Genomic DNA, 24,893 nt, shown 5'->3' with positions numbered 1-24,893 from the left:
ATTATTAGTGAAAAAATGACATGCAGCAAGTCTGAAATAGTTCACCATTTAAATAAAAAGAGGGGTATACAAATACTTATATTCTTGTTTATGTAAAAAATACCTCTGAAAGCATTTGAAAGAAACCATTGCCTCTGGACCTAAAGTGAAAGTGTTCGTTGCTCAGTCGTGTCCGATTCTTTGCAACCCCACGGACTGTAGCCCACCAGGCTCCTCTGTCCATGGATTTCTCCAGGCAAGAATACTGGAGTGGGTTGCCATTTCCTTCTCCAGTGGATCTTCCTGACCCAGGGATGAAACCTGGGTCTCCCACATTGCAGGTAGATTCTTTACCATCTAAGCCAAAAATGACCCCTCTGGACCTAAGGAGAACTAAGAAACTGGGATCCAAGGCTGAGGAAGGCAACAGGCTGTAGACACTGCTCTACATAGATTTTTCACCACAAGAATATATCATCTACCTAAAAACTATACTTCAGTAGAAGTGAAGAGAGGGTAACAAAATTAAGGGTTCTGATTCTTTTCTCTTAATTTATATAATCTACTTCCTGATTCTTCCAACACAGCAATTAGCAAGTAAGCCCTCACAGACTAATTTGCATGCTTGGACCCCTTAAATGAACCTTGCCTGAATTTGGCTGGTTTTGTCATATACCCAAGCAGTAATCACTGATCTGTGAACTATAAGAAATGTCCTTAAACAATTATACATGTAGAATTCCATTAAAAAGGAGAGTTCAAAAGTAAGTCCCCCTTTTTTTTGAAGAAATATGTATGGAAGTAAATTTTAAAATTTACAAATTTTAAAATTTGTTAGATTCTAAATAACAATTTTATAGTTTTGTGGGTTTTTCAGTTCAGTTCAGTCGCTCAGTCGTGTCCGACTCTTTGCGACCCCATGAAACTCAGCACACCAGGCCTCCCTGTCCATCACCATCTCCCGGAGTTCACTCAGACTCACGTCCATCAAGTCCGTGATGCCATCCAGCCATCTCATCCTCGGTCGTCCCCTTCTCCTCCTGCCCCCAATCCCTCCCAGCATCAGAGTCTTTTTCAATGAGTCAACTCTTCTCATGAGGTGGCCAAAGTACTGGAGTCTCAGCTTTAGCATCATTCCTTCCAAAAAAATCCCAGGGCTGATCTCCTTCAGAATGGACTGGTTGGATCTCCTTGCAGTCCAAGGGACTCTCAAGAGTCTTCTCCAACACCACAGTTCAAAAGCAGCAATGCTTCGGCGCTCAGCCTTCTTCACAGTCCAACTCTCACATCCATACATGACCACAGGAAAAACCATAGCCTTGACTAGACGGACCTTAGTCGGCAAAGTAATGTCTCTGCTTTTGAATATATTATCTAGGTTGGTCATAACTTTTCTTCCAAGGAGTAAGCGTCTTTTAATTTCATGGCTGTAGTCACCATCTGCAGTGATTTTGGAACCCAAAAAAATAAAGTCTGACACTGTTTCTACTGTTTCCCCATCTATTTCCCATGAAGTGATGGGACTTGATGCCATGATCTTTGTTTTCTGAATGTTGAGTTTAAGCCAACTTTTTAACTCTCCTCTTTCACTTTCATCAAGAGGCTTTTTAGCTCCTCTTCACTTTCTGCCATAAGGGTGGTGTCATCTGCATATCTGAGGTTATTGATATTTCTCCCGGCAATCTTGATTCCAGCTTGTGTTTCTTCCAATCCAGTGTTTCTCATGATGTATTCTGCATAGAAGTGAAATAAGCAGGGTGACAATATACAGCCTTGATGTACTCCTTTTCCTATTTGGAACCAGTCTGTTGTTCCATGTCCAGTTCTAAGTGTTGCTTCCTGACCTGCATACAGATTTCTCAAGAGGCAGGTCAGGTGGTCTGGTATTCCCATCTCTTTCAGAATTTTCCACAGTGTATTGTGGTCCACACAGTCAAAGGCTTTGGCATAGTCAATAAAGCAGAAGTACATGTTTTTCTGGAACTCTCTTGCTTTTTCGATGATCCAGCGGATGTTGGCAATTTGAGCTCTGGTTCCTCTGCCTTTTCTATAACCAGCTTGAACATCAGGGAGTTCACGGTTCATGTATTGCTGAAGCCTGGCTTGAAGAATTTTGAGCATTACTTTACTAGCACGTGAGATGAGTGCAATTGTGCAGTAGTTTGAGCATTCTTTGGCATTGCCTTTCTTTGGAATTGGAATGAAAACTGACCTTTTCCAGTTCTGTGGCCACTGCTGAGTTTTCCAAATTTGCTGGCATATTGAGTGCAGCACTTTCACAGCATCATCTTTCAGGATTTGAAACAGCTCAACTGGAATTCCATCACCTCCACTATCTTTGTTCATCGTGATGCTTTCTAAGGCCCACTTGACTTCACATTCCAAGACGTCTGGCTCTAGATTAGTGATCACATCTTCATGATTAAATGCTACCTTATTGATTCATTCATTCAACAAACATTGATGCAGCACCTGGTATGTTTCAGTAATCGTATTAGACCCTGGGGGCAGAGGGTTGAGTAGAAAGTTTTCTATTCCTGTAGAGTTACTCTCAATTATGAAACATTTGATGGTGGAAACTAAGAAAAGCTATTGTCTCTTTTTCCCTGCCATGAACTTAACAGCATCACAAAATGCCCCCACCCCTTCCTCTTGGTCCTTTGCAAACCTTCTCGCCTCTGATGCTGGGAATATAGATTCCCAAGAATCCATACATGTGCGGAGAAGGGGAGCGTGAAAAGGAGAGGACACAGGCAGCTCCTGGCTCCTACTATGGGCAAGAGCCTTTGTACAAATCATCTTCCATGTCTTCCCAACGGCCTGACTCAAACCTTATTGTGCTCATTTTAAAAGCAAGGAAACTAACCCTGAGAAATGTGAAGATGATTAATCAAAAGACCACAGCTAGAAAAGAGCAGGCGCTGCATTCGCATCCAGGTCTGCCCGATTTCAGCCCGTGTTCCTTCCACTCTACGGTGTGGCCAGGTCCCCTCGCGGAGCGGTGACGCCAGTGTTGTGTGTAGAATGAGTCCTCCCACAGGCCCACTTGTGCGGGATCTCGCTGGTCCTCTCCCGTCTGGGTTCAAACGGAACTTGTTCTTCATTACAATAAAGTGAGTTTCAGTTCTCTTTCACACCGATTATCGGCTCTATAATAACTACTTGAAAAAATTAATTCCAAAACCATTTAGATGCCTGGAAGGGCTTGATACTCTCTTTTAGTTTACAGGGAACTCGCTGAAGGTCTAGTTCGTTTCCAGCCGTGGCACTCCAGGGGACGAGGGTACAAAGCCAGGCAGGGGAGATTTCTGGTCTCCTCACCTGGAAGGACCACGGTACAGACAGATGGCCTGCCTTCCTGACCACTGCACAGCAACAGGTGAGACAGGGTCTGGCAATATGGACGTCTCCATGCTGAGGGAACTTACAGGGACAGTACCTAAGAGGAGTGAGTGCAGGGTGATCATGGAAAAGGTGAGCCTGCACTGCGGGCGCCGGTGGGACCAAAGGAAGGAGGCGGTGCCCCTCTACAGCGGGCGCACAGCATCAGCTGTAACTTCTTCCTCCTTAACTCCCTGCACTGATTAATGACACACGAAAATAAAAGCCAACGCTCGTTGTTTTTGAAATAACAGGAATGGGTACAAAATGATGAAACTAAATTTAATGTCATAAATAATGTAAGAAATATCCAGTATTAAACATGTGCTACCCAATTCTCTTAAAACAGAGAGTTTCATCTAGAATTTTACCAAATTTTGATCTATTCTGTGATCAAACATTCTCTAAACTCAAAGAAATGTAATCTCACACAAGTACTGTTTCTGGTTTGGTTTTGTTTTTCCCTCCATCCCTTTTTGTTTTTTTTTTTTGAGGTAGAGTTGATGTACAATATTACATAAGTTTCAGGTGTACAGCACAGTGATTCATGATTTTTAAAGGATATGTTCCATTTATAGTTATGATGGAATATTGGCTATGTTCTCTGTGTTGGTCAGTACATCCTTAAGCCTATTTTACTCCCAGCAGTTAGGACTTCCTACTCCCGCGCCCCTACACTGCCCCCTAACTGGTAGCCACTAGTTTGTTTTCTATCTCTGAGTGACCTTTTTTGTTGTTGTTATATTCACTAGTTTGCTCTATTTTTTAGATTCCACATATAAGTGATATCATACAGTTTGTCTTTCTCTGTCTGACTTATTTTACTTAATGACTCCAAGTCCACCCACATTGTTGCAAATGACAAAGTTTCATTCTTTCTTATGCCTGAGTAGTATTTTACTTTATACACATATACACATACACACACACACCACTTCTCTATCCATTCATCTGTGGATGGAGACTTAGGTTGCTTCTGTATCTTGGAAATTATAAATAATGATTCTATGAACATTGAGGTGCATGTATCTTTCTTATTTATTTATTTATTTTAATTTATTTTTTATTTTACTTTACAATTCTGTATTGGTTTTGCCATATGCATGTATCTTTCCGAATTAGTGTTTTTGTTTTTTCCAGCTATATACCCAGGAGTGGCACTGCTGAGTCATTATGGCAATTCCACTTTTTTAAAGAAACCTCTATATTGTTTTCCATAGTGGCTGCACCAATTTACATTCCCACCAACAGTGCACGAGGGTTCCCTTTATTCCATATACTGGCCAGCATTTGCTATTTGAGGCACCAACTGTTTTTAATGGATTTTTCCTGCTCTTAAAAGTATCTTTATTACAATTATTGAAAACAATTTTTTTTTACTTCATCTAAACTTGTTAGCATTTCTGTTAATCATACTTTTTTTAGTAAAATGTTTTACTTACGTGGTAAAAGCAGCATTGACTTTAGCCCCAAGGTAGTAAGAATACAATATGAACATGCCAATCATAAAGGCGAGAAACACCATAATAAAGAGGACCATGAACTTGAATATGTCCTTCACAGTCCTTCCCAGAGAGATCTGCAAGGGGCCGAAGCTCTCATTCGCTGGGAGGATATAGGCGATTCGAGAAAAGCTGAGCACAACAGCTATGGCATAGAGGCCTTCAGATATGATCTGAGGGTCAGAAGGGAGCCATTTATCTCTGGCTACAAGAAGAGAGAGAGAGATTAAAAATGGAACTTTCTATTCATGGCTAACTACACAAAATACCTTAAACAGGATCTGACTTGTAGGTAGGTGGTTATTATCTCAGTTGAAACTACTCCACGTTTAATTAACTGTCCAGACACTATTTTTCATATTAAACTAGAAACACATGAATTCTACATTCATGTGGTTTCTTTTCATGGAGGAAACACTATTAGAAAGATACAAAACAGACTTCACATTGAGCAGAAACAGAATGAAGTACAAAAGATGAAAAAAAGAGCTGAAAATGCTTCATTAAGTTCACATTGTGTCCATGATGACAAAACAACTGATTTGATTGGTTTGTCCCCCCAGTTACCAGGTTTATCAACCAGCCATTTTATCATGCTATAGGCTCAGTTGGCACACATGTTCTTTTCCATATTTCATGGGGAAACTAGTTCATCTAACAGCTTACGCAAGTAAAATGTCATATTACAAAAAGTGAGAATGTCACTGAATCACAATAGTGCTGTCAGCATGATGTCTAAGCAACATAGCTGGTCCCTGGAAAGTATAAAATGCTACTGAAGTGCAAAAATCTTGGAGACAGATTCTAAATGAGGACCCCTAACATGCCTTTCAAGTTCACTTCAGTAACATCGTGTGGTTAATTCTGTGCAAACTAGGTCACTCCCAGAAGGAAGGTGCATTGCACAAATTTCTGACAACAACAAAAATGAACACTTATTGGATGTTTAATACGTAGCAGACACTATGCTTTCAATGATCTTATGGATTTGAGGTAGTCACTCTCTTCTTAAAGATACAGAAATCAAGGCTTAGGTTAAAAACTTGATCAAAATCATCATAAGGAGTGAAGCCTAATTCACAGATTCCCCTTCACAGTCATAAACACACATGACTAAATTTAAATAAAGAGGTACTGAAATAGTCATGATATCTGTTACACACAAATACAATCCAAGCTAATTCTTTAATTATAAATGTTATTCATTTATTCATTTGATCTGGCTTCACTGGTATATAAAAACTTTTGCTTGGAGACAATAAGAGATAATGTGTTTACATTTCACAGTCTGTAAAACATTAATATCTTCATTTATTTATTTATGTATTTAAAACCTTTCAATTTTATACTGGAGTATAAAAATCAACAGTGTTGTGACAGTTCCAGGAGGTCAGCAAAGGGATGTAGTCATACATCTACATGCATCCATTCTCCCCTAAACTCCCCTCCCCTCTAGGCTGCCACATTACATTGAACAGAGTTCCCTGTGCTATACAGAATGTCCCTGTTGGTCATGCATATACCTCCATCTTAGAGCAGGCACCCAGTCTTCAACAATGTTAACATGCTGCTGGTATGCATCACAATGTACTTACAAAGAGTCATTCCTCACAGTCAGAATGCATTTACACTCTGCGCCTAACTTTCCTTATCTGTAAAATGAGGCTTATATACTAACTGCTAAAGTCTTTTCCAGGTTTAAGATTTTGCAGCTATATGAAAATTAGCTCATCGCAGCTCCCCAGTTAGGCCTTAAGGGAAGGGAGGCTAACACTGCTTTACATCGGTGTGCAGTGGGCAGGGATGGCATCAGTGTCTGTGCAAACTGAAGGTCCTGGGTATCTCCCTGCTCTCATAACCTCGAGAAGACTGGCAGGAACTCCACCCCATGGTGTCTCGAGAAGCACAACATCCTCCTCAGCAATTCTGCTGGTTCTGCGAAGCTCACATGCTCATTGTCACTTTAGCTCCTATTTCCTGCCTCTGCTGAATTTTTGCGCATTTCTGTTACAGCAGTTTTTAGCACTTTTTATTATTTTATCTCCTCTAACCCAAGCTCTCAGGGACTCATCTTTCACATTAAGCAGTTCATCAAGCTATTTTCTCCCCCTCATTACAATTCCATGTCCTAAGAATATTTAAGAGTAACTATGTTCTTTGGCTTAAAGGTGATTTTCTTCCACCTTGAAATACCTCCTTTTTCTAGATGTGAAAACTGAGGCACAGAGAAGCAAATTAATTTGAACAAGGTCACACAGCAAGGGAGGGTCAGTGTCTTGATATGAATCCAGTTTTATACAGCTCTAAAGTTCATGCTGTCTCCACTCTCTCTATCCTTTCAACATGCATTTCATATTAAACATACCCTTCAGGGGCATTTCCTTCCAAGATGTGGTTCCAATACCTTCTCCTGAGACATAAGAGGACTCTGCACCTGATAACTTACCGTAAGTGAAATACTGTATCTCTGGTGGTAGCGTAACTTCACTGAGGTCACTCTCTTGAACGTAACTGTCCACATACTGTTGTGCCTTTGTTGCCTGAAGGAAAGCCAGGAATCTGGCCGTGAAAGCAGCAATGAAGATGGAGAGCATGCCAAAGTCTAGGACATTCCACAACTGCAAAATGTATTCCCTGGGTCCTTCCAGCCAGAGCTCCTTGCACTCAGACCACATCATTCCTGTCACAACACAGACATGTTACAGACAAGAGTTTATATCTTGGATTGAGAAGCTAAGAGTCCCCACCTATAAAATGCCCCGTGTGTAAAGCGTGCCATTAGGTACCATAAAGCACTGACTTGACTATAGCCCATAGAAGTGCTGGGCAGAGTTACATGAAAGAAACTTTGACTAAAGGAATGATTCACTCCACCAAGTTATATTTTGGTGAAATATAGTTATAAATGTGGCACCAGAAATGGTGCTATGCTTATGGGGGTAGGGAAGGAGGCAGGGAGGGAAATAAGAAAGGCTCTTCAAGTCAAATGAGGAAAGGAGAAAATTCATCTTTACAAAATGACAATGGTTAATTATCAAATAATGGTGATTACTGGAGAAATAAGCTCTTAATTGAGAAACCTACTATACACTTTTAACAAGAACAGTTTTCCAATCATCCAGGAACACTTCCCTCATTCCTCTACCCTCTTGTCTCATCTCAGCTTCATGATGAAAAGGTGAGGAATTCTTAGAAAATTAAGCAGGAGGCCCTAGGGCATTATGAAGAAACTGAAAGCAGAAAATATTCTGCGGAAAGAGGACAAAATATTTCAATTTAACAACTGTTTCCAGATGGCGCCAGTGGTAAAGAACCTGCCTACCAATGCGAGAGGCATAAGAGATGAGGGTTTGATCCGTGGGTCAGGAAGATCCCCTGGAGAAAGGTATGGCAACCCACTCCAGTATTCTTGCCTGGAGAATCCCATGGACAGAGGAGCCTACCAGTCCATAGGGTGGCACAGAGTCGGACATGACTGAAGCAACTTAGCATACACACATGCCTGACTACGTAAGGGGAAAATACTGTAGAGTTTTTAAAAGAAATGTAGTGGCTCAAAATAAAATTCATAAAACAATTACTTGACCCAGGTGAAGACCATAGGAGTTAATGAGAGGAGAAGCAACCCATTAATTCAGGAATTGAGATGATACCAAGAAGCATGCTGGGTGAGATAATACACAAAATTGACTTTGGATTCGTGATCAATCAATAATATGGTTTCAATCTCCATTTTTTTTATCATATTGCTTAAAATGTTTACTTTAACATAGCTGCTGTTCAAAACGAGCTATTGTGGGACTTCTCTGGAGGTACAGTGGTTAAGATTCTGTTCTTCCAATGCTGGGGGCACGGCTTCGATCTCTGGTCAGGAAAGTAAGATCCCACATGCCTCACAGTTCAGCCAACAAAAAACAAAGAAAAAAAATCCCCAAATGGGCTATTGTGAGGTGAAGTAACAAACATTCCTAAAATGGAAACTCTCCTTAAAAATACCTCTGAAACTAAAGCAATAAATGTTCTTTAATCATCAGTTAATGGCCACTAGGTTATTGCAGAACTACTTCAATTAAATGCTTGATCATCACAGTGAGTCACATTTTAAAAATTGCATTTTATTAAATAATTGAAGTTGGATTTCTGAAACATGATATTAATATTAATGCATTTATAATTAAGCTCATGTTACTCATAAAATTTGTGTTTAGTGGTAAGGGATATCCGTCAGCATCATCAAGCTGCCAAATTATTCCATTACTTGCTATTCTCTTTATCTTACAATGGTGATGTTGTCACCATATAACATACCACAGAATTTTAAATAGAAAATGGCAATCATGATATAGATGCTATTTTTGGTAGAAATTAGAATACTCAAAATAAAAGGCTTACCAAGAACCCAGACCATAATGAGCATTTCAGTCCAAGTGAACTGTGTGGTTTTCACCCTGAAGATCTGTTTGGGATAGTCAATAACAGTGATGTTTGGCAATGTGGTGATTCCTTCAAATCTGTCTGAGGCGTTGAAAACAAGCAGGCCCAGGAAGATGATGAAAGAAGCAGCGTGTGCTACAAACTTCATAAAAGGACTTCGCAGAACTTTCCCCAGCTGTAATGAGACAAGAAACAAAACAATCCAAAACCTTTACCTTTGGAAAATCTGGCTTCCACTTATGAAAGCCACTATATACATAGGATTAAACAAAAAGCGAAGTGAGAATACTCAAAATTCTGCTTTTGTTCTGAAGAGCTAGCTACACATTGTGAAAATTACTCCTTTTAGGGGATGTTTCCTTTAAGAATAATTTAAGACTTCCTCAGACTTCATTGTTTCTAAATATCCAATTTGTCTTAGGATGTACTTCATTCACAGATGCATTTCTGGAAATTACAAGGCATATACTTATTATTCTTATTTTTATGTGAAAGACTATGCAGTGTCAAGGTTTTTAGAATCTAGGAAAAGAAACTGCAAATTTGTAATGTGTGTATTTTTTTATAACTGAAATGTTATGAAGAGTTTGTAGACTCATTCATTTATAATTGAAATGTCATGATGTGTTTGTAGCACATTACAAACCCTTTGAAGATAAAAAATACTTATTACCATGAAAGTAAATTTTTGTTCTCACTTCTAAATATTCCAAAATCAATTTGTACTCTGTACAATATAATAAGGCAAAAAATATTATAACCAACATAAATACTTTATCTGTTACTATCCAATAAAACAGAGAGATACCCAGTAATTAAAACCTCTAAGTAGGTTAACTTAATTAAAAATCATCCCTGGCTTTGGAAAATCATATAACCAGTAAAAAAGCATTTTTAAAGCTCACTTTATAATGATTTTAAGGTAACTCTTTTAAAATCCCCTGTGACATAATGTCCTTAAGAGCTCTGTGTTCTAGTGGAAGTGAAAAACAATTCCTCTGTTCCAAGGGTTTCTGCAGTCTAAGGATTAGGTACATTTGGTAGATTCACCAAATAAGTTCTCTCTTCTCAGATCCTACTTTCCAACTCAGTGTGTGACCTTAAAAAGCACCAAGGTTCACACTTAAAAGGCTGTAACTTCAAACAAATGTTTTTGTATATCCAGAACCTTAATTTGATGTCAACAAATAACCAAAGAATGCCAAGCATTTCTGGGGTTGGACATGAATGCACACAGACAAATGTCACATTTTCCATATTAGACATAGAAAAATAAACCGCACATTTACATATCACTGTGCTGTTCCACAGCTGCAGAGAGGGCATGTCCGGGTAGTTTATCCACAGCACAAAGTGATTTGCAGGGAGCTGCCAAGTCTCTTTTCCTCTAAAGGCTGATCTTTGAAAATGTTAAGTAACATGAAAAAAAAAAAGCAGTCTGCCTATCTTAAAAATGGGATACATGTGGAGAATTCTTACTATACCATCTTTTCACCACAGGATAAGTGGTGTATGGCAGGTATAAATGCGGGCTCCAGGAACAACTCAATTCCCTCCTTTCCTTTCTCTGTTGGGCAGAGTCCATACATCCTCAGCTGCGCTAAGAGAAAAAAGAATGGACTTCAAGATACCTACTTCAAACCCAATACGTTTTAACTGAGTGAGTGGCCCTAAGAGACACATACATATAAACCCGACCTTTCCAATTCATTTCTCCCGGAAAGGGGACGTTATTTGAGTGGGATACGATTTTTGCTTTAAATGCACACTCTCTCCTTATCTATAAAGTTTTTAGTCTTTCATGATTTTGTATTATCAGAATCATGATTCAAAACAAAGGAACTTAGTTGAATGATCAAAACTGATCAAAATGACAACCTTTCTGCCTTAAGCTACATGGGCAGTTCAATGATGAAGTGAGATGGATGAATATTCTCACATATATGGGCCTGAAGCCGGACTCTGTGGGGGAAGACAGTTAGAGAGATGACGGATTTCCAGGGTCACTCTTGAGTGGCCTTGATTCATTTGGCCTGAAACTGCCTCCATTTAAACAAAACCAGATTTGGGAATATAAAAACAGGATTAAAGGATCTCAGAACTGCTGCCTCTCCCTGGCAGTGCCCTTCATTAACAGAACACGGATTCTGTTAGCGTGACTCCTATTGCTGCCCACATCTTATTTAAGGGATCTCTTAGGCACAATTAAATGGACTGTATACTGGCCAAGTTGAGAGGGGGATAAAGGTCGTGAACAAAAACGATTCAAACAAAACTAAGAAGAATCTAAAAAAATCCAAAAGCCCCCAGACCCCAATTCTACATTTTTTTTGAATCTCCTAGAGGAACAAAGGGCTTGGGGAACCTGGTATGCGCTCTCTTGAAGACTTTGGATGATACCACTGTTCACAACCATGTTTCACACACTCAGTCTCAGATCTTTTTCACAGGTTCAACCAAGCTGCCTTTTCAGTTTTCAAGTTAACTGTCTCTTGGAACCACCGCAGTAGGGCTGTTCCTCTTCCGTAGGCCAGCCTGGTGGACTATTTCTTAAGCCGGCAAATAGGACACGATTGCTCCTTCACGGAAGCAGCTTTTCCTCCTCCCTATCATTGTGGCCGGAGATTTTTATCTTAAAAGCCTAAGTATTATATGCCTGTGAATAGGACCTATCCCACCAGGACCAAATCCTTCTTCATCCCTTATTAGAACTAATCCAGTCATTAAAAAGCAGAATTGATGCTCTTGAGTCAATTAACATTCAGCTGCAAAACCGATAAGAGCCTTAAGCAGGAAGCTTTTTCCTTTTTCATCCTCAAAGGACATGGTACACCAACCACAGAGGAAACAGGGGTGGAAAAGCAGGTACCCTGCTGCAAGGTGCGATCCAGTAGCCGATGGCAAGAAACGGGAGGCCCAAGGCCACGACCAGCACCACCAGACACTTGATAGCTACCGTCTGTTCCCGCAGGCCTGAGAGGTTCTCGTACCAGATTGTCAAGAGCTGCTGCTGGCAGTTGGGGTGAGCCACGAACTGTTGGTCGGGACAGGGAGAGAGGAAGAGAGAGAGGTAGGTTACCATGTCATTGTTGACAGTCCAGCTACTCTAAAGCAGGCGCATCCTAGAGATTTTAATGCATATCTTTCCAGAATATAGGCGTTGGAAGGTTCTGGCAATATTCTTTACCTTCCCTCTATTTTTCAAACTTGCTTCAGAACTATTACATGAACTAGAGTGGAAACACAAATGATGTTGTTCTTCATCATAATTCTTTCCGATCGAAACTCTCCATATTCACTGGAATATGGGTGACATATGCTTTTCTTTGTGGAAACATGTCCCATCTTGCTGTCTGCCAGCTTACTTGTATTCAGTTCAAAATGGAAAAGAAATTGTTATTTGGTTTATTGGACCCTATGGCTAAACGAGAAATGTGTTTTTGTTTTGTGCGTGCACACGTGCATGCTCAGTCCTGTCTGACTCTTTGCGACCCCATGGATCAGAGCCTGCCAGGCTCCTCTGTCCATATGATTTTCCAGGCAAGAATACTGAAGTGGGCTGCCATTTCCTCCTGCAGGGGGTCTTCCCACCCAGAGATGGAACTTTTGTCTCCTGCATCCCCTGCCTTGGCCGGCAGGTCCTTTACCACTATACCACCTGGGAAGCTGGATTTATTGTTTCATGAGCAACTCAACTGCTACATCTATGAAAAATGTAGACATGATGTGTCCTATGTGTATGTATGTTCCATCATAGCAAATATGCAAAAGATCTGCAAAAAGCCAATGAATTTCCAAATATTATGCTTAATCCACATTTGCTGTGCTTTATTCAAGGAGCAGAATGTATCTGTAAAAAGGTCCCTATGTCAAAAGGTGCCCATTTGTTGGATATACCTTTCTTTGAAAGGCCAGCTGTACCTTGCCCACGCTTGGGAATTATTCAGGGTCACTCACAATTCAACTATGAGTGTTGATATATTTTTTAAAAAGAGTGCTTAGCAACACAAAAATCAAGGAATCACTATCTTCAATATAAATGCAATAAACAACAAAGAACCTGTTAGGAAGTACTCGTGAAAAGTGAAATGTTTTTGCAAATTCTGAGATGCAAAGAAAGCAGCTGCAGTTCCTCCTAGGCATAGCATTCAACTCTAATCAAGTTCCAGGAAATTATCTGAATGCTTTTTTAGTAACTCTAGGCAATTCTTCTAGTTACTTGGGTATTTATCAATAGCATACCTACAAGGAAATAAACAGGTCTTCACTCAGTGGTGTATAGTTTCCAATCAGCTGTTCTAATTTTAAAACAAGAAAAGAAAAAAAATAATAAAACCTCTTCCCCTAGGGTGGGCAGTAAAGGTACAATTTTCCCCAAATCCCCACTCTTTCTCCCAGTGTGCACCCGCTCTCTGGGAGATCCACTGACTTTGCTATGACAGCTGCCAACACTGTGCAGAGGTGGTGAGGATGAATTTACAAATATCAGGTTTGACATTCATAACTGAATTTTTTCCCCAATAACACAAACTAGTAGGATTGGGGAAATTGAAACTACTAAGAATAAGGTGCAATTTTTTTTTATTATTGCTTGATGAGTTCAATGCAAAGGGGCATATTTTATCTTGTAAGTTCCTTTCAATTCAGTTATAGAAATCCCAGATCCAGAGGCTCACAGGTTATTGCCAGCTTCTAAGCATATATTAGATCTTCTTTCCAAATTCAAGATTCAAGAACTCTTTCAAAGTTCTAATTTTTGAAAACAGTATTTCAAGACCAATGCAACCATTATGTAAACTCATGATGGAATATAATCAAAGTTGAAGGCTTCCTGGGGGTCTGTGTAACAATTTCCTAGGATTCTTGCTGAGAATTTCTCCAAATTTCTACTTGTGCTCTGTATTCTACTGGACCATTATGTTCCTGCTTCACCCCTCCTTCTGTGTTAAAAATCCTCATCTCTTCCATGGTTCTTAAATGCCTGTCTCATTCATTAATTCATTTTATTCTTTACAATGTCATAAATCCTTCATAGGTGCCAGGCGGGTGTTCAGTATTTGGTACAAGATGATGAAAAGGGAGCATCAGTGTTTCAGTAAGTCATAAATGGTCCCTGCTCTAGGGTACACAGTAAGCTCTACATAAATATGAAAAAGTTATTAGAACAGAGACTTGGAGTCCATGTACTTGCGAAGATAAACAATCAGCATTTAAAACAGTCTTAATTTTGAATGTTGGTCCAAATGTCTTGGGGTCTGGATGATCCCAAGTGGGATAGATGTAAATAAAAGGCAGTCCCGTGACTCCAACCAGGCAGCTTAGGAATGGAATGGTACATTCAGAGAAATCTACAGGTGGAGAATACAATGCCATCAAACCATCAAATGCAATGCCATTAACACTTGGGAAGTCAACATGCACTTTTTTTCTTTTTTTAATAGGTCAAGGTTTCTGTAAAACAGAAAATCCACGTGAAGTTAAAAGACACTTGCACATGTGTTTGTATGAAACTGATGGACACATTTCCTTTTTGTGAGTTTCCAGCTTTTCTTAGGTTTCAAACTCCTGAGTACAGAAATATTAATGTTATAGCATGGCTCCCTCTTCTTGCTCTCCATCCTTGAGCTAATCTTACATTTAAATCTGTAAATGCTTTATGGCATTAATTATACTGTACAAGACTTGGTGAAAATCAATCCTTTACACATGGCCTTATGTAAAGATCAATCTTTGACCTGGTGTGACTTGTACATTACAATGCAAACAAAAATCATGGTGTTTGTACTTCATTTATTATACTTTAAAATTCAGCTTAAAATTAAGCTTTAAAACTCAGCTTAATTCCGGTGTATCTCATAGTACTAACTCTACCTTTTTATTTCTTTTTAAAAAATTTTATTGGAGTACAGTTGACTTACAATGCTGCATACATTTCAGGTGTACAGCAAAGTTGATCAGTTATACATATACCAATTTTTTTCTTTTAGAGTCTTTTAAAAAATAATCTTATTTAGTTATTTATTTTTTGGCTATGCTAGGTCTTTGTTGCTACGTGGGCTTTTCATTAATTGTGGTGAGTAGGGGTACTCTTTAGTTGCAATGCATGGGTTTCTCATTGCATGTGGCTTCTCTTGTTGTGGAGCACAGGTTCCAGGACTTCAGGCCCCCTAATTGTGGCTCCTGGGCTCCAGAACACAGACTCGTTAGTTGTGGCACACAGACTTAGTTGCTCCACATCATGTGGGATCTTCCAGACAAGGAATCAAACCCATGTCTCCTGCATTGGCAGGCAGATTCTTTACCACTGAACCACCAGGGAAGCCTTTTCTTAGGTTCGTTTCCCATATAGGCCATTACAGAGTACTGAGTAGAGTTCCCTGTGCAGCAGTTTCTTATTAGATATTAATACCTATTTAATATATAGTAGTGTGTATATGTCAATCCCAATCTCCCAATTTATCCCTTCCGCCTCTTATCCCTGGTAACCATAATCTTGTTTTCTACACCGGTGATTGAGATCATATACAGCACCATACGGTATCTGTTGTTTCCTTTTAATCCATGGAAAGAAATCACAGTTTCCTTCGATGATTTAAAATCCTAATACAAGCACACAAGGAACAGTTTTTAAAAGAAAATAAAACCAATGTAATAGTAGTAAGTGAGGGCAAAGAAGCTAAACCCCTTAGGAGATGAGTTTTGCTGTTTTCAATGACTTCAAAATAGAGCAGTAACCTTTATCTCTTAAAACTGTTTTACCTCCTAAAAAACCTCTTTGTGCTGCAACACCAGTCATAGCAAGCTGAATAAAATTTGTATGCAGTTTCCTAACTTCAGTGGACCAATAAATTGAAACCATTACAGAAATAATACCCTTATTTGAGGTTTTCTGATTTAAAGGGAAAATGTTTGACATACAAGAAAAATCTGTCTTTCAGTGGAATAAAACTACTGGAGCATAGAGAACAAACTTTATTCCCTGTAAAATAACTGATAGATTATAAACTGAGCCAGCAATAGGGGCAGCTGATAAATTTCAACTTAAATAAAATGCACATTACACTGTCTTCTTTATCAAATTAGCTTTTCCAAGAACTATATTCACGGGAATACTGTTGTACAGAAACATGGTAGGAACACTTTGTTTTTGTTTTTATTGCTGAAGCCACAGTTTATAATATTTAAAAGCAAATATTCTTGTGAACAGAAACTAGGTCATTCAGCCTTTTAAAGTTCTTTGAATTGTGAAGAACTCTGCTGTACAGTAGAGACTGGCACAACATTGTAAATCAACCATGCTTCAAAAATATAAAAATTTTTAAAATCCTGAAAACTTATACTGTACATGTTTTCTATATTTCAAACCTACTAAGTGCAAAATGCTGCTACCAGAAGCTAACCCGCTGTTATCTCTCCGTGCCTGGGCACACACGTGGCAGAGGTCTTACAGGCAGAACCCATTCCCGCTCTGGCCAGCACATTCAGCCCAAAGTCTCTGCAGCGGATTTACCACTCTTTCATTGCATTGCTCAATTTCTGGACTTTCTTTGCACATTTTCTGCAAATACAGTGGATAATTTTAGGTGTCTATATTGCTGTATATCTCTTTTCTAGATGATCTTTCCATAGTTAAACCTAATCTCACTGTTGGAGGAAACAGAGGAAGGAGGAAGAATTCAGGAAAGTTCTCCTCTTTCTCAAGAGCTTGATTTTCCAGATTCAGTGGCCCATCAAGTTCTGGTATCCTTTATCTTTGTCACAGGCTTCCTTACAGCAGACAAGGCTCACCTGAGGTAGGTAAGACTCCTGTTATTTCTATGGGTGGGTATGGACTGATATTAATCCACAAGTCAGAGGACAGAGGTACAGTCATAATTAGAGTTTGGGACTTCTGGGGGGCAAATAACCCATTACTTTAACTGGAAAACAACGAATGCTTTTGCCTAAAAGTTACTTTTCTTGTACTTATTTTCACCCTCCACTCTGTTCCATTCTCTTTTGTAGAATAATGTGTGTGACTACAAACAGTAACAACATTTATTATCTTTTAGTTGTATGATTTACCTTAGAGACCCCTCAGAAATAACTCAGAGATGAATAATCTCCAACATCCACTCTCTCATAGAGAATGTCTTATTGTTTGTCCCCCATCAGTACTATATGATTGCTCATTTCACTAAAAGCACTGAGAATTGTAATTTTTTATAATTTTTAATTTTTTAATAATTTGAGTGAGGGCAGATAGTATTTATATGATAATATGCATCTCATATTACTAGCGGGTTTGAAATTTTTAAATACATTTGTTAGCCATTTGAATTTTCGTTTCTGTGAATTACCTATGTATAGAAGCTTTTGCTTATTTTTCTATAGACCTCTGGAAATTTTCCCTATAAATTTGTTTGTGCACTTTGGTTATTAAGAGTATCATTCCCGGGATTTCCCTGCTGGTCCACTGGTTAAGAATCTGCCTGCCAATGCAGGGGACATGAGCTCAGTCCCTGATCTGGGAAGATCCCCCATGCCTCAGAGCAACTAAGCCCCCATGCTACAACTACTGAACTCACGCCTTCCAGGGCTGATGTTCTGCAAAAAGGGAGGCCCGAGCACCGCAACTAGAGAGTAGCCCCTGCTTGTGGCAACTAGAGAAAGCCTACATGCAGCAATGAAGACCCAGTGTGGCCAAAAATAAATAAACAATTTTTTTAAAGGGAAAGGAATGACCTGTTAAAAAAAAAAAAAAAAGAATATCAATCCTGTCTCTCTAAGTTATAGTATAGGAAAAAATTTTCCTAGTTTGCCCTTTACCTTTTTTTATGATCTTTTTGATGTACAGAGGTTTTAAGTTACATATGGTCAAATAATTTATATTTTTGTTTTCTATTTTTTCTACTGCTTTTATACTGAAAAAATCTTTTCTCACATAAATGTTAAACTCATGTTCAGACTTCAATTCAGATCTTTTGTGTTTTCATTTTCTTGACTAACTGTCATTGAGTCTCTAAGGCCTGGGGTGAACTCATAGTGATTCCTAGGGAAGACCTGAGCCCTGGGAACTCTAAGCTTAGAAAGAACTCAATAGACCTAGAATCCCAATTGGAAGCAGATATTGGAAAGATGGTAGAAGAGACATCTTGAGTTTCTTAGGGGGTCTAAATAATTTAGCATTATATAAAACTGGTTTCGTTGGTGGAATTACGGACTGATTTGAATAAATATGTTTATTAAATTACAAGGGGAAAAATTTCACAACAAAGTATTTTGAAATCCCAATGCCATGCATGTAGCTATGCTCAATTTCAGTGCCATAATCTGTAGGGTTCATGAATATTACAACCCAAGAGGTTATTTCACTAGGGGACTAGAAAGGAGATGATGGGAAAAGGAAGTAGCAGAAGTGGGTGGAAGTATTTTTGTTCCTTGCTAGATGGAGATGGGTGAGTGTTGAGTGAAGAACGAAGGAAGCTTCAGAGAGAAAGAAAGAGGATCTGGGGCTTTGGGGGGCATTCCAAAATAAAGTTCTTATATACATTTATTGGGTAAAGATTCCAAATAAAAGATTTTAACTAATACTCATTTTATAGCATAAAATAGACAAAACCAGAAGTACGTGCAAAGTCCTAAATCTCCTTTCAGTTCCAGATACATTTTGCTGTTGTTTTCTAGTGGTTAACTGACAGGAAATTTATTATTAACTGACACCTCATACATTGTAACCCTACACATCAATTCGTTTAAAATTAACATGCAAGAAGACATTCACTCTGGAAGACAGCTTGGTTAACAGAAGCACATCTGTAGATGAGCTGTCTCTGCTAATATGACACTTTGAAAGCAATGACAAAGAACCAGCGACAACTGAAATCAATTCTCTCCTCTCAGGAGCTAAAGGCAAGAGATGCCTGTTGCAACGTCTGTGAATAAATGTCTAGTTTTCTAAAAACAGTCTAATATCAATCTTATTCAAAGCTATCTTTTTCTTTCAGTACAGCAAAATGTCAACTAGCATGCTTGCTCTGAGAGGGGCCAGTTAAGCCAATTCAATTACCTTGTTACTGACAATTTCTTGAAAAGTTATTTTACACCAACATTTAAAGAGAATCTTCACATTTCACTTCTTATTAAGTAGAGGGGAGATCTGTCATTAATTGATGACTATAATTTTGTGAACACCACAATGTGGAAGTTCTCTACATTATGGTAGAACTGTGTGTACACACACACACACACACACACACAGATTCCCCCAGGCTCACCTGCTGCTAGGGTGCAAACACTGTCCTAGGTTCCCCTGGTCAGAGGCATATGTACACACCTCTGATTTGGAAAGAGCCTTTTACAACAGGCAGGACTCAGGAAGTCCTTTCTGTTGGTAGGGAGCTGACCCTCTGCAGCAGAGGCAGAATTGTTCTGTTTGGGTCATAGAAACCTCCTTACCAGGTCAGTTCTGGGCCTGGCTCTGAGCAAGGTTTCTGCAAGCACAGCTTAGATAATCTTGCTCTTCCATCTCTCAAAGATTCTGTGAGCTTGCTAATATTTCTTACTCACTCAATTCTTTTCTGTTTAAATTGGCTATAACCTACCACTAAGGACCAAACCAGCACAATAAACATGAAATGTCTTTGGTAACTAAGAACTGAACTTATGCATCATCATTCTTATTTATTTATTTTGACTGTGACAGGTTTTAGTTGTGGATCTAGTTCCATAACCAGGGATTGAACTTGAGTCCCCTGAATTGGGAGCACAAAGTTTTAGCCACTGCACCATCAGGGAAGTCTCAAGAGTCATCATTCTGAGAATGAATTTTCAAATGCACAAATGTGATTAGCTAATAATTCCTGAGCAATCACCAGGTATTAACACTATGTCTGTGCTAATTACTTTACTTGCATTAGCTCACGTAATCCTTAAAACAACTGAAATAGTAGTTGTCTCCACTACCAATAAGCAGAATGAGGTTTAGATTGATCAAGAGGTTTGTCCTGTCACACAGAGAAGACAAGTTAGGACTTGAACTCTTGCAAGTTAGCTCCAGGGTCTGCCCTCTTAAACACCACACCACACTGCAGGAACAAGAGAAGATTCCACTATATACAGATTGACCAGTTCATGAAACTAGATCTGCTCCTGACAATAACTTACTTTTTCATGATTTAAAGTACAAAAATTCAAGTTATGTAAAATATGCATAAACGATTAGATTCTGAATGGCTGAGATTTTTATTATAAGTGGAACAACATAACTATAATTGATATGAATTATTTAAAACCCCACACAACTAGCAAATACACACATGTAACAGTTCTATCTGAAATACCCAGAGTAAAAAAAGTAAGTATAATTTTTATTTTTTTTTGGCAACTGCATAAAATTCCATGTATGACCTTAGACATGTCATTTAAGTCTGGTGAACCTCAGTGTCCTTATAGAATAGAAGTCTCATCATCAAACACCTATTTTATAGATGAGATGGATAATCACAAAGGCTTGTCACAAGGTTAACACTAGAACCTATGTAACAGTGCCTTACAAAAATGTATACAAGTAACAGATTTTATTATCATTAACCACATTGCTATGAGCAGTTTACAAAGTTCTTTTGCATATCTTAATCCACTGAAATCTCACCAAAACCCTGATATAGGTAAGCGGTATTATTCTTTTATATGAGGAAAATGAAATTTAAAGAAGTTTTATGATTTATCCAAGATCCGACAATGGATAAAAAGTGGAAAAGACTGGAGCTAGGTACTTGACTCACAAGTTCACGATGATACCATTTAATCTATTTCATAAAGGAAAACAATCTTTTTGTCAATAACATCTATTTTTATTATTTACAAACCTCTCCTAGGATTATGGCATAGTTGATATTACATGTTTATTCCAATATGGAGCTGGATGAAAGCAGGCCACTCACCTTTTTGACTTCATACTTAATGGCAAGTTTGACCCGACTCAGTGAAGCTTTATGCCTGTGCATCTCCAGAGGATCTGCCGATTCCAGGTCTCCATTCAGAATGGCTTCCACCTCTTCTGAGTCTCTGCAAAGATCCAGCACACCCACCACAAAGTCTTTGCATTGCATGGAGAGCTTCCGATAGTCATTCTAAGAACAAGACAGTTAGAGTTTAATGCAGAGAATGTGCTTTAGTTCAGTGGAAAGTGTTCAGGGGTTTTGTAAATTAGAAAAAGTCTACCTAACTCTGGGCAGGAAGTTTTAGCCCCCAGGTAGATGCAAGGTTGTTGAGTTAGATACCAGCTGGATTTGCTTCCACCTCCCTGCTTAGCCAGGACCTAATACATATAAGACAGTTCTGAAAATGGTGTGCAAGTAAGTGACTGGTTTTCATTAAGAAATAGTGGCTAAATGCTTAATGCTGAAAGTATCAAAGAGAGTTGCATCTCTCTTGTAGAGATAAACAGTAGTTTTCTTAAAGCCAAGACAAAGCCATTTCTATGATGAAAATTCCTTAAGTGGCGATCTGACACAGAAAACTGACTATACATGAAAATAACCTGTCTGGTTTACTATCCATTGCCTTATTGGAGACAGCGCTTTTCAAACTGTAGTCCTCAGGCCAGCAGCCTCAGTAGCACCTGGACACGTGCTGCTGCTGCTGCTAAGTCGCCTCAGCCGTGTCCGACTCTGTGCAACCCCATAGATGGCAGCCCACCAGGCTCCCCCGTCCCTGGGATTCTCCAGGCAAGAACACTGGAGTGGGCTGCCATTTCCTTTAGAAACATAAATTCTCAGACCCCACCCAAGACATCCTGATTAGAAACTGATGATGAGGGGCAGCAATGTGTTAACACACTCTCTCAGTGTTTCTGACACACATTGGTGTTTGAGAATGATAGTTTACAGTGAAAGCAAAGAGGAGGGTAGGTGCCAACACAGAGGGTATTTTTTTCTTGTTTGTCTGAAGGGCACATTATCATGTCCTGTAGAACTAGAAGGAGAGAAATGTCTGATTATATATAATTGAATTCTCAAGGGTTGCAGAATATCAATACCTGAGAGAAAATTTTTCAGGCCACTGGAACTAACACCTTGCTAAAAATAATCTGTGAATCTTTAATTTCATTAGCATATTTATATAGTGCCATGGACTGGTAGAAGGCATTTGTCAGAATTCCTTGCTAACCTTCTGAATGGAGCTCTATTTCCAGCCCACTGGTTCCAATCCAGGTGTTAATGACCATCTCTCAGGAAAATGCCTAACTTCTGCAACCCCCAGCTCCACTTCTACAACTTTCACTAAAATCAGGGAAATGAATCAGATAATCTAGTTTGGTACACTTGAGGGAAATAGAAGTACTCATTTCAACATGTCCTGAGATACTGTACATGTCTGATAACTGGGTAACATTTAGGACGGCAGAATTTCTAGGTTTCCAAATATCATACTTTAAATATTTAAATCATCTTCATACAACCTGAAAAATGTCCATTTTTCCCCTTAAATAATTAACTTGATTTGATGCGCAAAAATCACTGCACCAACTAAAATAAACAAGAAGAGGAAAGACTATTTAAAGGCTACACAGACTAGAATAGTTTCCATTTCAGATATCAGAAATTCAGATAAAGAAGAGTTGCAGTTAATCCTTTTCCCCTCAAAAGGGAACAAATAAAATGAATAAAAACTTCAGTCTTTGGTTTCCATTCAAGTTTGGTACCGTGCAACTGATAAAATTAATAAAATGTTCAATCTCTGGTTTCTATGCAGAGTGTCAGTTAAATATCCATCTGCCTTCCATTCCTGGAAGACTAATGAAATATTTTATTATAGCACCCAGAAGTATTAAATCCATGTCTGTTTCCATATAAAGCTCCCCTTTTAGTACATTTTTTAAATGAAATTTCCTCCTGTTACTCGTCAGTTCAGACTGTTCTATAAGATTTGATACGACACAGGATGGCCAATTCTCCATTGATCAGAAGTAAAAAAAGACTTTTTTCTCTTCTCAAATAAAACACAGAAACAACTTCTGCAGTAATACCCAAATAATAACTCACTATCTTTAAAATTATAACCTGTAAATTATCTGATATTAAAGCTTTGTGTTTTTTTCACATCCACTAAAAGATCAGTCAGGAAGCAAAAAATAAGTAAGCAAGTTGCAACGACAACACTGTTTTCATAACAATTTAATCATTTCCTCCTGGAAGAAGTCTGCTATCCAAGTACAGAAAATAATCAGAGCTGGAGGTAATGGCGATTTCTTCTATTGGGCTTACAGAATACCATTTCGCCATATGCAGAGCTCCCAGGGAACTCTGGCAGCTGACTCCGTCAGTTCTACCATGAGGTCCTGTCTCTCACTACTTCACAACTCAGACCTTTTGTCTGGTCCAAATTTTCTAATGATTTTCTCTAAAATTAGTTTTGCTTGATTATCTTTATTGTGTGACTTTTCCATTACCATGGTCCTCCTCAAATTTACCAGATGGGTCTGCAGCCCACTTTACAGAGCAGAAGGCCTGCTCAAGTCAGAGGAAGAACAATGAAGCCTGGGCCTCGTCACAACCTGTCTACAGGTTTCAGCAGGTTTTTAACGTTCATGGTTTAATCCCTTTTTATTCTTAAAAGGAAAACTGAAATTCAACTCTCAGCAGGTTTGCTCCTGTCAAATCCTTTCCCTAATAATAAGAGAGGCAGGGCAGTGTAGTGGTTAAAAGGATAAATCTGAAACCAGACTTCCTGGATTTGAATACTGGTCCTACCAATTCCTGACTTCCCTGGTGGCTCAGACAGTAAAGTGTCTGCCTACGATGCGGGTAGACCTGGGTTCAATCCCTGGGTCAGAAAGATCTCCTGGAGAAGGAAATGGCAACCCACTCTGGTATTCTTGCCTGGAGAATCCCACGGACGGAGAAGCTTGGTAGGCTACAGTCCATGGGGTCGCAAAGAGTCGGACATGGCTGAGCGACTTCACTTCACTTCCTTCACTTCACTTCTACCACTTCCTAGCTGTGTGACCTTACAGAAGGTGAGAACTCTCTGATGAGAATAAGCCTGTCTATTATTGCTGTTGGGCTTCCCTACTGGCTCAGGTAAAGACTCTCACTGCAGTGTGGGAGACCTGGGTTCAATCCCTGGGTTGGGAAAATCCATTAGAACAGAGCATGGCAACTCACTCCAGTATTCTTGCCTAGAAAATCCCATGAACAGAGGAGCCTGGAGGGCTACGGTCAATGGGGTCACAAAGACTCAGACATGACTGAACAACTTAGCACAGCACAGCAAATTATTGCTGCTATGAGGATTAAGTGCTTTGAGTGTGCTTGGTACACATCAACTACAGAATTGTTCCATGTTACCAGGTACAGCATGTTACATAGAAGAGCTAGAACTGGGACCCACGGCACCCAAATCTAGGCTTAGCAGATGGTATGTTGGCTATTGTCTTTGTTTTCTCACTTGTAAAATGAGAGGTCTGTATAGGCAGATGATTCCTAGAGTATTTTCCTGCTATCAAATGCTACCTTGCTTTTGGACTACATTCATTTTCCTCTTCCTTACTGTCCTAGTGTGATATAACTTGAAATTGTTTTTCTACTTTACAAAAGGAAAATCTGAGGCACA

At 39.1% G+C, this 24,893-nt stretch overlaps 1 protein-coding gene across 2 annotated transcripts in view; it reads right to left on the bottom strand.

The window, feature by feature from the left end:
* The window catches only part of TRPC3 (transient receptor potential cation channel subfamily C member 3), a 71,905-nt gene that overhangs the window by 23,199 nt on the left and 23,813 nt on the right, over positions 1–24,893 (bottom strand). For both annotated transcript variants that reach the window (XM_040250562.1, XM_040250563.1), the window contains exons 3-7: positions 21,221–21,409; positions 12,166–12,330; positions 9,255–9,471; positions 7,309–7,542; positions 4,803–5,067 (exon numbers count right to left, since the gene is read on the bottom strand). In XM_040250562.1, the coding sequence (XP_040106496.1) occupies positions 4,803–5,067; positions 7,309–7,542; positions 9,255–9,471; positions 12,166–12,330; positions 21,221–21,409 (1,070 nt within the window). The remainder of the gene's footprint in view (positions 1–4,802; positions 5,068–7,308; positions 7,543–9,254; positions 9,472–12,165; positions 12,331–21,220; positions 21,410–24,893) is intronic.

The sequence above is a fragment of the Oryx dammah genome, unplaced genomic scaffold (genome assembly GCF_014754425.2).
Source record: "Oryx dammah isolate SB20612 unplaced genomic scaffold, SCBI_Odam_1.1 HiC_scaffold_12, whole genome shotgun sequence".
Lineage (NCBI taxonomy): Eukaryota > Metazoa > Chordata > Mammalia > Artiodactyla > Bovidae > Oryx > Oryx dammah.
The sequence above is the reverse complement of the archived record's forward strand: the minus strand, read 5'-3'. Positions and strand labels throughout refer to the sequence as shown.